The sequence below is a fragment of the Corvus hawaiiensis genome, chromosome 17 (genome assembly GCF_020740725.1).
Source record: "Corvus hawaiiensis isolate bCorHaw1 chromosome 17, bCorHaw1.pri.cur, whole genome shotgun sequence".
NCBI classification, from domain to species: Eukaryota; Metazoa; Chordata; class Aves; order Passeriformes; family Corvidae; genus Corvus; species Corvus hawaiiensis.
Window position 1 is genome coordinate 13,346,986 of NC_063229.1, and position 14,742 is coordinate 13,361,727.

Consider the following 14,742-nt stretch of genomic DNA (forward strand, 5'->3'; position numbering starts at 1 on the left):
TGAGGCCAGGGACCAAAAGTAATCAGAGTGCAGTCGGAGTGAGAGTGGTGTGGAATGTGGATCAGAGCTTGTGGGAGGGCAGGTGCAGCACTTGCCTTTGGTATCAAACACACAGGAATCCTCTCATGCTGCTTTGGTAAAGCACAAACCTTTCAGAGGCTGAGATGTGTTTGGTAGTTGTACATGCAGGAGGAGAATCCAGCTTTTGATGTTGCAGGAAACATGATCTGTAACTGAGCTGCCTAATAGTTCATCACAGTGATTTCAGACTAGAAAAATAAAAAGTGCATTGTTTTGGACTCATGAGTGCCCTGACAGCCACAGGAAAGCAAAGAGAAATTGGTGAATCCTTCCAGTTGGCTAATCTAGAGGTAGATTCTGTGGTTTTGAAAGTACTTGTTTTCTTCTGGTTTTCTTTCCTTCTTTTTAGTCCTAATGTCTATTTTCATTTTTATAAGTGTTTCATTTATCCTCTAAATTGTAAGCTTTGGATTTTTCTCAGTTGTGGCCAAGCAGTTTTTGAAACCAAATCAAAGGCAAAAACAATTAAAGGAGAGCTCTCTGTGTTGAATTCTGTTGATGTCCTTGCAGCTTTTATTGTTCTGATAGAATCCATATTAATTGTCACTGTTTAAAAGGGCTTTCTCTAACTTGACCCATATCTCTAAATGTAATTTTTACACTTATTTTTCACAGAAGAAATTAGATATTTGAAAAGATAATCTTCTAGTCTTACCTTTTAGTGGCCCAGTTTTATATATGTCCTGAAAGATTCCCAATAGTTAATAATTTGCAGTATCTTAATACCTAGGGCATATCAATAACACAAAGACTTCTCTTTTCCTTTGAGCCCTCCCTGCTTGGTGCTGCAGCCCATGAAATCCTTTATTGTCTGGAAGACACAGCTTCAGTTTGCCACAGCTGAGTAAGACTGAGGAGCTACAGGGAAAACTGAACTAGGAAGGACAGAAGCTAAGGCAAGTCACAAATAATAACTTAATCTCCTACCCTAATCCTTGTGTCATATCAGAATTAAATCAGGAGCTGTGAAAGAATCCTCGGGGAAGTAAGAGATGCACTTGGGATTTTTTCTTTTTGGAGTATCTTCAGGGGTTTGTGGCTTCTGATTGACATGGTGTCCCTGCCTGGGATACTGGGAACGTGCTGGATGCCCTTTGAAATGAGCTCTCCTCCCACCCAGATGTGGATCTTGCTGTGATTTTTATGTTGTTACAGTAATAAGGACAGAAGGATGCCCTCCATGTTCTAGTATCCATTGGTTCTCCGCAGCAAAGGATCGGTGTTGGCTACAATCGGCAGCCTCGGAGTTCTGTTGTCAGCTTGGGCTGTTGTCACACACTCAGCTAATACCCTCCAGTAATTCTATTTCTTATTCACATGCACACTTAATGTCCTTAGTCATTAGACTGAAAAATGTTAACCTTGTCATAGTTAGTGACTGGAAGCAGAAAAGTCCATTTAATTCTCAGGGGAATGAATTCTAATTTTCTGCTTGTCAGAAAGTGACATTTTACATATTTTTCTCTTTTTTTTTGCCCACCAGTTTAGTGCTAAATTTAAATTTGTGTGTCATAGGAATAGACCTTTAGTGCTAAACACCCCAAAAGCTTTGGCAGGGGTCCAGCATATGAGAGTCTTGACCAAGAGCTGCTGCTAAAGCTCATTCCAGGCACTGCAGAGAATGGGGCGGGGTGAGAATGAAAAGTTAAGAGATAAGAGGTCAGCACAAAGGGCACATTAACATTGCATGTCAGGATGCATTTTTTTCCCCCAGCAAATATGGATGGATGAAAAGCAGCTCAGCTGGAATAAAATGTCCATGAAGAAATGAATTATGTTAATCAAGCAGACTAATACTAATATTTGTCATTAAGATGTGACATCTTCTAGCTAATGTCACAAACTACTGGGAGCCTTTAAAAACCATACTGGTGGGAAGGGAAGTTGTCTGCAAATACTGAGTTCCCTGTTCTATGAAAGGGAAGAGCTTGTCTTCAAAATTAGATGGCATTTATGGCAAAGAGAAATAATCCTCCCACAGATTACAGCTGTTCATTGCACTGTTGTGCTGGTGGTCTTATCTCATCGGTGGATGTTTTATATGGTTCTTTTTTTTTTTTGTGATACATTTCCATAAGGCTGTTCTGAGGAGGACATTGTACTGGGAGCTGGATGTATTTTGAGAGAGACACCACTACAAAGAACTCTGAGTCTAAATTGCAAAGATGGGTGAAGTAAAAATGAGGGATGGTTATTTTGCTTTTTACAGACAGGAGCTGGAGCAGGAGAGGTGACTGTTGTGGCCAAAGTCACCCTGGGAGTCCGTGGAACTGCATCCTGATCTTTGAAGTGCAGTTCCAGTATTTTACCATATATTGTTTCTCTGTTCCCTTGTTGCTGAATGTGGATTTGATATGCACATGTGTAATGAGCCAAGCATGTTCTGCATATGTTTAGCCAAATTGTGACCTCAGGGACACGAGGGGAGTGCTCCCTGTTCTAATCAGGAGAGCTTCCATGGCTGGGCTCATCCAAGGACTGCAAAGCAGTGTTGGCATTTACTCTACGAAATTTAAGCCCCTCTGCTGCCTGTTTGGTGTTTTAGCATCTGTGAGTTCTGGCGGGGCAGTGGGTGATGCTCTGCATGGCTGATTGTGCGACCCCTTGCACTGTCTGAGCACCAGATGCTGATTAATGATTAGTGCATAACAAATTAATAAATTGATTCCACAGACAGATAAACATCCATTACGGGAGCCTTTCAAGTCTCTCTCCTCTGGGGAAGAAGGGAGACCTGCAGGCATTACATTCTTCACTGGACATAAATGCCTCTGGACTCTGTGCTGTCCTGACACCTTGCAGAGGGAATGTACATATGAGATTAATTATATTCCATAGGTGGTTCAATGTGTGCTGGAAAAAAAACCCTGACTTTTTGGCTTAGTTTTGTTGTATGCAGATGTTCTTGCAGGGAAGAGTGAATGGTCAGCACAGTCAAAGTGGGCTCAGGACGAACAAATCCCATGTGCTGCCTTCCTGCAAGGCCCTGGCATCCTGCCCTGGAGGGATTTATCCACAGGGACTGATTTCAGACAATACCTTTGAAGGCTAAAGATAAGATCTCCTTGCCCAAGCTTCCTCTGTAGCTTTGTGGAGAACAAGGATTCTGTGATGTATCTTTTAAAGGTCTGAATTTGGACTGAAGTCTGGAATCATGACCAGAGTTTAAAAGTAATCCATGTGGCACCACTGACCCGAGCTTCACTGTGCCAAAATTAGGCAACAAATTGAGTTACTGTGTTGTCATCATTAGGCTGCCAGCAGCATAAAAACTTCTGTGCATCTGACCTTGCTTTTCAGAAATAAAAACCATTTAAAGGTGTTGTGATACATTATAGAATGCAGGTAATTAATGCCCTTGTAACAACCCAAGAGAGAATTCAGACAGAATTCAGATGTGGTTTCTGAATCTGTACAAACACCTACAAATCCAGAATGGGACAGGGGACTAAGTATATCCATGACTGGCTTGACTGATTTTTTCCATTCTTCTTGCATAGGAAGTGTGTGTGTACTTCTGTGCCATGCTTGGGGCATGATTTATGTATTGCAATAAATAACAAATACATGTGTGCATAATTAGAAGGGACAATAAAGAAAAGCAGTTGATGAAATTGAATTATGCATAATAAAGCTGTAATTTTTCAGGGGAGGCTGTAGTCATCAGGAGAGAAAGTGAAGCTTGTTTGTTTTGTTAGTGTTGTGAGAGACCTGAGCTGGAACCACAGTCTTGTGAGACTTAGTATTTTTATGTTTCATTATATTACCCCACAGGGTTTGGGCAAGACCAGGTGAACAAAACAACCTTTTAGAACCAGAGGTATAGGATAAACTCTGCATTCTGGCTGTCACCTGCCCTTATGGGGACTGTTCACAAGGATTACAAGGTAATACTGTGTATTTATCTACTTTTCCACGGTAAAAATGTATAAATCATCATTATAGAGCCCTCCTTCAAAAGAGAAAGAGATTTGGCTCACTAGGTTTGAAGAACCATTCTCATATTTGGATGCTTTCACACATCCATGACCACTCTCTGCATGTGCTTTATTCAACTCCAAAAACAACTCTAGCAACACTGCCAAACACACACATGAAATGAATGTAAAATACATTCCAAATAATTGCAGTGTTTCTGTAATTTGGTGTTTTCTGTGTTCCAGAAACCCTCAACAGCTGGTTAACCCCAGCAGGACCAGTGAGCTGAGAGGGGCACACAGAGTACCGGGGTCTGGCTGCCCAGCAGAACCAGCCTGGTCCTGCCTGTCACTGCTGACAGGTAAGGATAGATTAGCAGTGACTCCAACAGTGCAAATGAAAGGAAAATGGGAAGCAGATTTAGGCAATCCTTTCTCCTTCTTGAGTCCTTTAAGTGTAGAATGCTGCATACATGCATGCAGGACATTTTAATTGAGATTTGTTGAGTATGAAGAAGGTTGTTCCCTCTCAAGTTAAACAGCTCTGGCCCAAGGTGAAGGAGTAAGGCTCAAGCTGTCCATTGCTTGTGGTTATCTGAGTAAAATACTGATATGCTCAGCACTCCTACAAAAAAACCAAGAACTAAAAGGCAAACAAACATGGTGAAAAACCTGCTTTGGTCAAATCTATGGTGAGAGCTGGTGAAACTTTCCTCATCTGCACATAAGTAACTCAAATTATTGTGGACACAGCTTCTGGGAGAGCAAAAGCATCCTCAGTGCTCTCTGGGAACCACGTTATTGTCCAGTTTGCACTGCAGAGTGTTCCCTTTACCTGGCACTGTGCCCTGGCCAGAGCTGGCTCAAGACTCCCAAAAATTGTAGGTTAAAGTGAATTTTCCTACCTTAAATATTCAGGGCCCATCTCCTGGAGCAGAGTTCTCTGACCCAGGAGCACCACTGCCCCTACACCCTGTTGATCTGTGCAGAAGCAGCACAGCCAGCCTGACTTCTCAGGCCTTGGGTTTAACCAGGAAGGGCTGTTTTGTTGCCACAGAGAACTCCCAACTTTGCTTGTGACTACAGCCAAGAAGGAAATGAGATGGGGGACAAGATCTCCATGTCCAAGTCATCAACCTTGTCCCTCCATGCTTTCTTGCCAGCCTGTCAGTTGGATCTCGGCTTCTCCTGAGAGACTGTAAATATGTGGGGTTTGCTCATTAACCAGTGTAGTGCCGAGATGGAAGCTGTAATGCACGTGATGGGAGCAGAGAAATCACGCAGCTTTCACTGAAACAAAGGACATCGATGGGCTCTGGCAATAACAGCATAATGGCTGTTTAATTTTTCCAGACAGGGACTGGAGCTCACTGGGGTTTTTTTGGGCTCTTGCTTTGTTTTTGTTTTGCTCCAGCTTTTAGGGATGAGAATGTTGTGTCTGACGCATGTCAGCGAGCAGAGGAGATTCACGAGCAGAGCCGGGCTCGTCTTGCTCCCCAGTGAGGAATAAAAGCATTGCCCGTCTCTCACTTCGGGAGGAGAAAGGGGGGGCTGCTGGGCGGCTGCGGGAAGTGAGAAGGCATTGTCAGGTTCGGGTCAGGCTGGAGCAGCACGGATTAGCCGGGTTGTCACTCGGCAGCCTGGAGGCATCGCTGGGAAAGCCGGAGACAGAAATGTGCGTGCAGGGGTGGGGGCCGAGGGCTGCCATGGCTTGTTTAGGCGCAAGGCTGCTGTCCTCAATTACGATCTTTTGGGAAAGCAGACGGGAAAATGGACTGAATAAAGAGCCTTTATCAAGGAAGCAGAGAAAATGGCACCTTCTACACGCCCTGTATTGGAACTCTAAATAGTGTTATTAGAGCTGTTAAAAACTTTGCTTAACAAGAGCTGTGTCCACATTTAATCCCAATCTGGTACCTGCAAGGCTGATCTTGCACCCAGGGAAGCTGCTGGGTCAGTGGAGCGTGGTTCTGCTGGGGAGTGAAGACTCTTTGTTCTGCTTATTTCTTCATTGTTGTATCTGTTTTTGTGCTTTGAAGTCCACAGGTATATTTCAATATTTAGTGAATTTTTAGTTTATTCACTTCTGTAGTAAAGCAGGGAGGGGGAAAGGGCCAAATTCAAAGTTGAGTCACTTGGGCCACATACACAACTTGTGACCACAAAGTGTAAAGGTGTAATTTCCATTAATTAAAGCAAATTGTACTGATCAATCACTTTCAAATTTCAGCCAGATCTCACATGTAACTGCAGAGTGCAGCTCACCTAAAACAGGACACATGAGGTTAACAGAATTGTTATGTTTTAAATTTTTTTTCTCAATAGCATTAGTCTTTTCCGTGTATGACTGAAGAATGATGTTTTGTTCACTTCCAACCCAATCAGTTTCACAGCACAACAGTATCAATTTCCAGTACAGTTAAATTTATTCCAGTATGGTCCTGTGAAATGGTCCGACATGCTTTCAGCTAAACGACAATTTGATGGGATGTGAAAACCACAGGAGTCAGGAAGAAGGTAATAGTCTGTGAGCAGGCCTTATCTGTCTTGCTACAAGGGCAGGGTTTCAAGGGGAACAAAGCAAAACACACTGAGGAACCTAAAGCAAGGAGGGCCTGGGCTGGGCTTCACAGGGGAGCAGAGGTTTCTGGTCTGGTTGCCAGTGACTCTGTTAGATTAACGTTTGTCACTTTGCTACTTCGTACAATGTGGAACGAACCAAAAAGAATCCTTCACTAAAGGAGGAAATTATGTCTCTGAATGGGAAGTGTCTGAAAATTATAATAATAAAATCTACATCCTCTGTTTTGTAAGGAAACAATCTCAGGACTAAAGTTACCTCAGGCTGACAGAGCAGCCAGTAGGAGGAACTGGAAACAGGAGTTTGTGCTCAGGCTTAGGACTGCAGTGGGTGTCATTGGGATGTCACATCATGTCACTGCAGAGATGTCTCATGCACACCACTGAGTAGGTTTATTCTCCAAGCACCCTTCTGGGCACTGTATCACTTGTCTGTGTACAGGCTGTAGTTGCTTTTCACTTTAGTTCTTCCCAAATGTACAGCAACACTTGTATGGTGATTGCAACCTTAGTGCTACTTACTCAGAATCACCAGCAACTATGATCTAATAAAAAATCTTTATTCTCTGTGAAATGCATTTTAAATAAATAGCAATTTTTTGACTCTGAGCTCCTGGTAAAGTATCTTATATTAATGGAATTATAAATAGCAAGTGCCAGTTCTGTGCTAGTTCTAGCAGCACAGAAAAGAACACATTGTGAAGCAAAACAACAGGTTTTTGTCCCTCAATTTTGTTGTTTGTAAAGTAAGTGCTTGTGAAAAAGATAATTCTGATTTTATAGCTCTTCAATGTAAATACAGCTGCCGTTTAAGCCTCTGCTGTTATTTCATCACACGCCCAGGAGAGCACCTGCAGGAATACATCCTTGGTGGCTGATGTGGGGCTGACTTGTTTCCACCTCTGGCTCTGGTGACTGGGTATCAGATCCAGTAACATTTCTGTGTGTGCAGTTCTGAAAGACCATCCATAGCTCTTCTGTAAAATGAGTCTGTTAGCAAAGTTTACCTGAAAACAAAGGCAAGATGGCTTCAGCTTTCTGAAAAATTTTAGTCAACCAAGGAGTTGCTCTGCAGCCCCCTGTGCTCACCAGAAGCTTTGCAAAAGAACAAATGAAATTTTGGTTGAAGCATCGAAGATGTCTAAATACACTTACATCTTGTTCTCATATTTTGGTTCTGCTCTGACTTGCACAGAAACAGAGGTCTAACACTTTTATGCAGAATTAAAATTGCTTAGACTTTTGCTGCATTTTTGAAGTGATTTAATTTTGTTTTGAAGCATTTTCTGGTGTGTGCAGAGTTTACTAACACTATCCTGACCTTGGAGATGTGGGATATTTTACAGTGTGCAGTGGCATTTATGTACCCCACCTGGTTCCAATAAATAGGTTAATTTCCACAAATTAAAGGCCAGGTTTCAAACATTCCAAGGTGATACAATAATTCTGTATCAACCTTTAGGATTCACAACTGGGGCAGATGACTGGGCAGTCCTTTGTCAGCTGCAAATCCACAACTTCGACACAATTTTTTTCATGTAAAATGGTAGAAGTGTTTGGAAAAGAAAGTCAGGTTTCTAGTTTCACAAAACACCAAAACCCTGAATACATGGGACAAATAATGACTGACAGATTTATGATAAAGAAATTACTTAAAATTTTAGACTGTACTCCTTGCACATCCCAAATTAGTGTCTTATCAAAGTATCTCCTGGAGCAAGGGTACCTTAAATGACAGAATGTACAATACAAACCCCTTACTGTTAGTACAGAGTTAATAGTCAGACATTGGAATAGGATTCAGGAATATCCAACTGTAGATGCTAGACAAAGAATTTATTTTGGTTTTCAAAATCAAATCATGGCTCATCTGGATTTGGATTTCACTTCATACAAACATCCACTAGGTATTTGGTGCCAGCTTTGGTTCTTCAATATAACTCTTTAAAAGCCAGTGGTCTTGAAGTTCCCCTTTCATGTGGCCTGAATGAATGTAATTTAATTGCTACTAAATTACATATTAATCATTATTTTACCTGTTTATATAAATCAGACAAGAATAAGATCTTATGGCCTTAAAATAAACTGAAGAACCACACACCACGTGATTAAAATAAGCAAGAGATACAAACCTGGCAATGACAAGAAAGCACACTGATTTAAAATATTGTTCTAACAATTACCTTGGTTGTTCAAAGAACAGTGTGCACAGGTTATGGTTAGTAGCTAAACTGCAATTTAACTTAAGTTTCCAGAGGCTGATTCCAAGTTATTCTTTATTCTGGTTTTTAAGTGAAGTGTCTGAAGTTACTTCTGCTATGTGTTCTCATTCTTGGGTAATCTTTCCAAAGGATATGACTCACTTCTCCATTATTTGTAAAGAATATGGAAAAAAGTAAAATATTATTATTTTGTGGGCATTTGGAAATGGATGTAAAAAAAAAAAAAAGGTGGGATGTTGATCATTGTGAGTCATTTCTTGGGAAGAAGGGAAGAACAAACACTAGCTGCTGTCTTACTGCTGTGAAAGCCAAGGACTTAGTGCTGACTCAAGCAGTAGATATTGATGGCTGCAGAGCACAAAGGAGATCTTGCAGCAGGGTTAAAGAGGGAAACTTTTCCTCTTTATGTGATAAGGAGTTAGAGGGAGCGCCCTGTGTTGATTTCTTGGAAGGTCTTTTTTGTTTAAACAACCTTCTGGTTTAAACACCTTGGCCAGTTAGAATTATATCGTGCAAACAGTTGCTGAGTCTCCTTCTGAATTTCCAGAAATCCTGGCAAATCTTCAGATACATAATGAAGTGCAAGACTGAATTCCATGGCACTGAGGGAGCTACCCCAGTAACTCACGGTGCAATCCCCTGCTGGCTCTGAGCATCTCTTCCTGGTTGGTGCACATATTGGTATACACAAAACTCAAGTGATCCTTTATAACCCATTTGCATACTGATCAACTAATAGAAAAAACCCTCTTTTGATACCAAAACTGATTTTTCAAAGTGATTTTGTGTCACTGTGGCCTTTGTGTACTTTATTTCTTTACTGGGAAGTACTCACTTACTTATGTGTGTAACTACACAAAACACCTACAAAGCACACCCAACACAAAACCAGTGTATTTTATAATCATGGGGATTTTATGAGTAGAGGTTCTCATGGAGAAACAATTATAATTTGCATTGTCATTCCAACTTCCAATGAATATTTTTAAATTACAGTTTTATTAGTGCTAATAAAAATAGTACCTGCTTTGTGATCTTTATCTGAGTTTATTCATTGTTATTTCTAAGTTACAAGCAGAAGCTCTGAAGCAGAGTTAACAGCTTGGATGCCATAGATTCAATTAAGTAAAATTAAAATGTTCACACTTTACCAAAATGATTTTGGATTTGTACATAAATAGCACAAATGATCAACAGTCCAACAGTCCACTACAGGATGTTTCCTTAGGAATGCAGATGCATCTATGTGCCTAACTCTTTATTTCATAATGTCACTCAGAGGGCTCACATGGTCACTTCATATTACAGACAGTTCCTTTGCAGCTTTGGATTTGATAATCATGTTCAAGTGCCAGCCCTGGAACACCTGATCTCCAGCCAATAAATCCCTGGGTAGTTTTAGGTACTGGAGGAGATGGAAGCACCTAAAATCAAAGTAACATGTAAAATTGAATTATGAAGAGGTTTTTGATTGCAGTTTCTGTCATGCAACATTGTCTTGTGTGCTATAGTGTTCTAAAACCAAAAATCAAATCATTGTTTAGTAGTGTATGGTGGAATTCTTTTTTTTTTCTTTTTTTTTTTTTAAGTTTGGTTCAATACTAAGGGCTTTAATTGCTTTATGTTATTAGGAGAAGAATTTTATCATTATTATGTATGGAAAAAAGACTAAAGCTGAAGATAATCATCATAATCATCTTTAAAACTAATTAACTGCTGTAAACAGGAGAAATAGTGCTTTCTCCTTGCTGTAATATATTTGGTAGCAATGCAGCTATGGAATAATAATTTTAAGTTCAAATGCCAAAGATACTACCAACCAAGTTGGCTTTTGCATCAAGAATTACTTATTCGTTCTACCTTCTCTCTACTTTAAAAGATGGGTGAGTTAATCTGCAACTAATCTAGCTAAAAAGGAAACAAAACAAAAGCCAACAGACTCTGTTCAGTGACTGCTGTGCTTACTTTGGCTGAATCATCTCAATTGGGCACGTTCTATCATTTCAGCATCTGGGGACTTAGCAGAGAAATACACAGCAAGAGAACAATGTTTCAGTTCTCTTGCCAGAGTTGCTTCACTTTGTTCCTTGGCCAAGATTAGAAAATGTTTATGATATTTAGGTGGAGCAGTTCCTTAGAAAAGATAATTTTTATGGCCAAAAGTGCCACCCACTGAGCGGGATAATGAAGGAAATCATGTCCCACTTTCAGTCTGGGGGAGGGGACGATGCAGAAGCTTTTATTAGTCTAACCTAGAGAGAACAGATTTGACTGTTACCACAGGGTAAATGTGCAGAAAGACACACAGTTCTGAAAAGGATGCATGAAACTTCACTCTGAATATGTAAAGGGTGACCTAAGTCACAGCTAACCCTTCTCTTCCTCCGAGTTCTGAGGTGAAATGGAAACTGTTCCAATGTGCACCAGGCTCTGCACACTTGAGGAGCAGCTGGTAACTGCAGGGTTTGTTAATGCACCAACACCCTCACAGGGCTGAGACTCGACTGAAACTGCAACTTGACTGAGATTGGAGGTTTTGGACAAAACTGAAGAACAAGTAGCACTAATGACAGAAATTATGCCATTTCATTTCTTTGCCACACCGAGCACTAGCTCTTAATTTTAATTTAATCTCAGTAAAAGCTTTTACTACTTCCTCACGTTATCTCTTCACCCTTGGAATCCTTTGAAAGAAAGCTAGTTCAGCAAGTAAGATTTCCAATCTCTCTTATCTTCCTAATCTTCTCTAAGTGAACTAACCTTCCTTTTCGTTAGCATATTCTGCTTCCCCTTTTGTGAGTACGTTCCTCTCCCAGTGTCACTGCTTTAGCTGCATGTGGAGTTACCCTGTTCATTGGTGATCCTGACACACCATGTTTATAAATTAAACCATCAGTCACATTCTACTCTCCAGCTGTTTGACAGCTTTAAGACTCTGAATGTACATATAAATCAAATAAAACAAAATATTTATGACTTGGCTTATTAGAACTGGCTTCTTATTAATTTGTGCTACTGAAGAGGACAGTGGCATTGTCTCTGCCAAAAAGCACACTCTTAAATAAAGGTAGAAAAATTACAACCATATCCTAAGGGCAATTCCTTGTCTTAAACAAATGCTTTTAAAGCATAGCTTGGGTTGCAAACTCTTTGACCATTAGTTAAAGATCCCCTTCTATAAGAAAACTGGGGTTTAGGGCTTGTGTGGTTTCTTAAGACAGATGTTGCTGTATTGCAATTTTAAAATCTGATTTTCTAACCTTAATGTATTTTTCCACAGGTGTCACAGGTCGAACCTGCAGGTGATCTGGAAGCTGTATCTTGGGCTTTGCATCTTCTTTCTTTTCATCTCCAATCAACTAAAACCCAAACATAATTAAAAACTGGACTCTTCATCTTTTGAAATATACTGTAATATGAGATATCCACATGATTCCCCTCATCGTTGCATCTGAACTTCCCATTCTTTCCACATCAAGCAGGGCTACTTATTTCAGTGCTTTGGAAATTACTGGATTTTGTTTCAGAGGACATGCAAACTACACTTATAACTATGTAGGGGCTGCATCAGTCCTGTTCTTCAGCAATGAAATACTGTGATTCCAAATGTAACATCATTTGCTACTGTATTCTAATATCTAAACATCACTGAGAAGAGACATCACTCCAAATATTTTTGTTGGTTGTAGATTCCCTCACTGACAATTTAATTAGCTGGAACCTTTTCCCCTAAATTTTTAAAATACCATATGGAGAGACAAAGGGGAAATATTTTCCTGTCAGTATGCATCTAGTACTTGTTAGCACTATTAGGAGTCATGCTTCTCAAGAGAAATATTTCAGAATATGCACAGCATATAAATTACCACTTGATGTATTTTAGTCAGAAGAAAACTGAATATTTGAACCATCTCAAAAGTAGTGCAGTTGCCACCTCGGATGCCAGCTTAGTAAAGCATACTCACTACATTTCTAGTCTTCTGTGCTCTCATAACTTTGTGTCCAGATAAAGTTGTGCACAAGCAGATTTCATGTTGCTTATACGCCATTCAATTTTACCTCCTCAAGAGGTGTTTTCAAAAATCCCCATTTGTCAGCCCATCTTTTTGCAGCGTCTCCTTCACTTTCAACACGTTTTTTCCTGAAACAAACAGACAAATACTTAAGATTACTTTGAAAACTTTAGTTAAAAAAACCCCCAACACACCAACCCAACTATTGATGTCACAAAGCACAGCACTTTAGCAGGAATCTTTAAATTTCCACCTCAAAACAGCAAGTTTATGTACAAATTATCATTGTCTGACTCAGAACTAATGGGAAAATACCTCCCAAAGGTTTGAAACAGCGCGTGTGAACGCACTGCCTTTAAATTATGTTTGTTAAGAAGCGGAGGAGGTTGAAAAGTAAGCACCAATGTGCTTTCAACATACTTCCATTTACTGTGTTAACTGACGAGATGCCCCGTCCCCACACCGGGTGGGGAAGGAGGGGAGCGCTGGAGCCAGCTCTAAAAGCCCTGACTTTTTCACCAAGGCACGCTTTACCCAGCGCACTTTAAACACACGAGAACTTTCAGCGCGGAGCTGCGGGGCAGCCCAGGGCGGGAGGGGAAGGTGGAGGGGAGCAGCAGCAGAGCAGCAGCGGCTGCCGGAGCCGGACGGGGCTGTTACCAGTTGTCGTCCTGCGCTATGAAGTTGCAGGCCTCCATCAGGCCGAAGCCGCGGCGCCTCAGCTCCGGGGGGAGCAGGAATTCGCCGCGACCGCCCGGGCGTTGCGGGGCAACGGCGGCGGGAGGGGCGGGAGCCCGTGTGGGAGGGACGGGAGCCCGTGTGGGAGCGGCGGGAGCCCGTGTGGGAGGGGCGGGAGCCCGTGTGGGAGGGACGGGAGCCCGTGTGGGAGCGGCGGGAGCCCGTGTGGGAGGGACGGGAGCCCGTGTGGGAGCGGCGGGAGCCCGTGTGGGAGGGACGGGAGCCCGTGTGGGAGGGACGGGAGTCCGTGTGGGAGGGACGGGAGCCCGTGTGGGAGCGGCGGGAGCCCGTGTGGGAGGGGCGGGAGCCCGTGTGGGAGGGACGGGAGCCCGTGTGGGAGGGACGGGAGCCCGTGTGGGAGGGACGGGAGCCCGTGTGGGAGGGACGGGAGCCCGTGTGGGAGCGGCGGGAGCCCGTGTGGGAGCGGCGGGAGCCCGTGTGGGAGGGGCGGGAGCCCGTGTGGGAGGGACGGGAGCCCGTGTGGGAGCGGCGGGAGCCCGTGTGGGAGCGGCGGGAGCCCGTGTGGGAGGGACGGGAGCCCGTGTGGGAGCGGCGGGAGCCCGTGTGGGAGGGACGGGAGCCCGTGTGGGAGGGACGGGAGCCCGTGTGGGAGGGACGGGAGCCCGTGTGGGAGGGGCGGGAGCCCGTGTGGGAGGGACGGGAGCCCGTGTGGGAGCGGCGGGAGCCCGTGTGGGAGCGGCGGGAGCCCGTGTGGGAGGGACGGGAGCCCGTGTGGGAGGGACGGGAGCCCGTGTGGGAGGGACGGGAGCCCGTGTGGGAGCGGCGGGAGCCCGTGTGGGAGGGACGGGAGCCCGTGTGGGCGGGCACAGGAGGTGGGAGGGGCGGGAGCCCTTGAATGAAAGGTCGGGAAGTGCTCGCACGTTTTTTGGGTGTCCTGTTCGGTTGTCCTTTGGAAGTTCTGTGGTGGTACCGCAGCTGCATCTCTGGGAATAAAGCAGCAAACTCTCATTCCGTGCTTTCTTTAGGCCCCTCAGGAAGCCAGGGGAAGTGCTTGGTAATTTTTTTTTTGGGTGTCTTTAAATGTAGGAAAACATGTTTGGGTTAAGGTGCTGGAAAGCTGCTTTTTAACCTGCTGTCCTGTGCCTGGTTCCTCTTGCTTCACACCTAAATTGTCTTTTGATAATTTCATTGGGAAACAACCCCCGTCCTGTGATACAGTGTCTGCCTGAT

At 43.1% G+C, this 14,742-nt stretch overlaps 1 protein-coding gene and 1 long non-coding RNA gene across 3 annotated transcripts; one reads left to right on the forward strand and one right to left on the reverse strand.

Moving 5' to 3' along the window:
- Positions 1 to 3,856: 3,856 nt before the first annotated feature.
- LOC125334692 lies at positions 3,857 to 12,412 on the forward strand. 2 transcript variants are annotated; one of them, XR_007207195.1, is made up of 4 exons: positions 3,857 to 3,968; positions 4,245 to 4,360; positions 5,413 to 9,465; positions 12,081 to 12,412. It is a non-coding gene; the product is annotated as an uncharacterized LOC125334692 (long non-coding RNA). The 2 variants fall into 2 exon arrangements; XR_007207194.1 differs by lacking the exon at positions 12,081 to 12,412 and having other exon boundaries at positions 9,348 to 9,433.
- C17H20orf85 (chromosome 17 C20orf85 homolog) lies at positions 9,677 to 13,767 on the reverse strand. The gene is made up of 4 exons (XM_048321801.1): positions 13,474 to 13,767; positions 12,860 to 12,941; positions 12,061 to 12,159; positions 9,677 to 10,224 (listed from the first exon to the last, which is right to left on the reverse strand). Exons 1-4 carry the CDS (start codon positions 13,509 to 13,511, stop codon positions 10,093 to 10,095), a joined length of 351 nt encoding a protein of 116 aa, XP_048177758.1. The 5' UTR covers positions 13,512 to 13,767; the 3' UTR covers positions 9,677 to 10,092.
- Between the last annotated feature and the right edge of the window lie 975 nt (positions 13,768 to 14,742).